General features: G+C 44.1%; 1 protein-coding gene across 1 annotated transcript in view; it reads left to right on the top strand.

The window, feature by feature from the left end:
• Positions 1 to 2313, top strand: part of SP110 (SP110 nuclear body protein) — a 43447-nt gene that overhangs the window by 21058 nt on the left and 20076 nt on the right. The window contains exon 8 of the mRNA XM_019657059.1: positions 1609 to 1813. Within this exon, the coding sequence (XP_019512604.1) occupies positions 1609 to 1813 (205 nt within the window). The remainder of the gene's footprint in view (positions 1 to 1608; positions 1814 to 2313) is intronic.

The raw sequence follows: 2313 nt of genomic DNA, 5'->3' as shown, positions 1-2313 counted from the left end.
AAACTCAGTGTTGTGGTAGGAACTCCCACAGCAGAGAAGTAGAACCTGCATAATCCTCCAAATTTTCATTATCCCAAGTTTAAGACAGGCATAGGTGGCCTGCATGCCCCGTGACCAGCATCCCAGTACTGAGGCTCCCACTCCTGAAATGCTCTACATGTTCATAGGATGGGGCACAGGAACATTTATGTGACTATGCAACAGTGCGTGCTCCCTGGTCACAGCAGTGGCCTCATGAGAAAGGAGGCGCCTGCAGAGTCCTGGGGTTGGTGTCCGCCTGTTCTGCTTGGGCACCTCTGACCTGCTGAGATTGCCCTCTGCTAACCTACCGAAAGGAATGGGAGATGCCAGGCCCTTCTAGATTTGTCTTTCTTCCTATTGTATTTAAATGAAAATGTTTACAGGGGTATTTCTAACAGCCATATTATTTTACATTTAATTAGTCACATTTATTAAAAATGCTAAAAAAAACGTTAAAAAGATACAAAATTTAGAGAAAAAAAGAACACAGACTTAGTCACACTGAAAGTATACATACCACACTCTTGTATGCAAACAACAACAAAAAAATGTTGTTTGGTTTTTTTTTTGTAACAGTCCTCATTTCTCTGAAACCCTCCTTTTGTGATTGAGGAAAAACAAAAAACTTGCCAGTTAAAGGCAAATTTTGTGCTCTTTTAGGTTGCCCCAGTTTCTTTTGAATAAATATTCAGAAACTGCCATGACTGAACTCCCTGTGGGTCCTGACACCTCCTCTCTAACTTTTAGCCACTCCTGCTTCCTCCAGAAGTGGCACTTGGTTGGATGGATGGATAGATAGATAGATAGATAGATAGATAGATAGATAGATAGATAGACAGACAGAAATCTCATTTGTCTACCTGCCAGGAGGGGCTGTGGCTGTGCCATCTATGCTTCCTCCCAGGTCTCCATAGAGCTAGTCTTTCTCCACTGGACCATAGTCATCCTATTGGGTCAGCTTCTATAGTCCACAGCCCTTGAAAATTGTGATCTCTTCTTTCAACGACAAAGAACACTCCCCCTACATCTTCCACCCTCACCCTTATCCTACCCCTACCCCTACACTGCAAATCCTCTCAGTCTCATCTCCATCCTCCATTGAAGGGCCCCTTCCTCTCAATTCCTTGATACCTTGCAATTTCCCTACTAAAAGCACCTGGGGGCCCTGGATCTCCCCCGTACCACACATGGGCCCTGGGAACCCTAGAGAGGTACTTCGGAAGGCCCCTCCTCTGCTGAAGCAAACCACCTGGGTATTTTTACTTGGATAGGACCACTTCCTTCTAGCAAGCATTGTTTAGACAGGAACCAGGAAATAAGACCCACTGCTCTGGAATTCCCCAGATTTATCTGGCTGATTTCAATGGGTTTTACAAAGAGTGAGACCAGATATTGAGTTTGGAGGAAAAAGAAAGGTGCACATAAAAGTGGGAAAGGTGCACATAAAAGTAGGAAAAGTGAGGCATAGGAGTACGAAGATTTCTGGCTGTGAGGGCTGGGGGCATGAGAAGGGAGGTCACTAATATGTCCTAATAGGTCCACTGCAGACCCAAGTGAAAACTATTCACAAATCACTGTTTGGCCTAGGAACCACCTCACCTGGGCACAGAACCCAAGAGAAGCTCCAAGTGGTGAATCAGGCAACTCAAATGAAGAACGATTCAACCAGGATATCAACGGTCATGACGAGGGCCCAAAAGTCAAAGCCTGAACGTGCCCAAACATCTGGACCTGAGGGTAAGGATGGTGACAAAGGCAGATTGGGAGGGTCTGTCATGCAGCAGGCACAGGGGTAGGTGGATATAGAAAGTTACTAGGAGAAGGCAGGAACAGGGCAGGGAAAGATGGTGCAGTGTGGCAAGAGTGACAGAGAGGAGACAAAGACTTGTTACATCTGAGGAGGTTTTTGCTGAAGAAACAGCCATGTTCACAGAGTACAGCTGACCTGATCTGGGGCCTAGGGCAATAGCTCTCAAACTTTTTGGTCTCAAGACTCCATTACACTTAAAAATTATGGAGGACCCCCACGGAGCTTTTGTTTATGTTCTTTATGTCTACCTATATGTACCTTATCAGAAATGAAACTGATCATTTTTAAATATTTATATACTGGAGGTGCCAAAAAAAGTATACAAGTGGACACTTTGGTCAACATTACTCAAGCAGTAGTTCACCATAATCAGAAGTATCTGGATGCTGATGGTCACCACTTTGAGCACCTCTTGCAATTGCAGAAGTTAAATATGACTTGTATTCATCTTTTGTTATCGATATATATTGAGTATTACAATT

Source organism: Hipposideros armiger, unplaced genomic scaffold (assembly GCF_001890085.2).
Source record: "Hipposideros armiger isolate ML-2016 unplaced genomic scaffold, ASM189008v1 scaffold_273, whole genome shotgun sequence".
In the NCBI taxonomy this organism is placed as follows: Eukaryota; Metazoa; Chordata; class Mammalia; order Chiroptera; family Hipposideridae; genus Hipposideros; species Hipposideros armiger.
The sequence above is the reverse complement of the archived record's forward strand: the minus strand, read 5'-3'. Positions and strand labels throughout refer to the sequence as shown.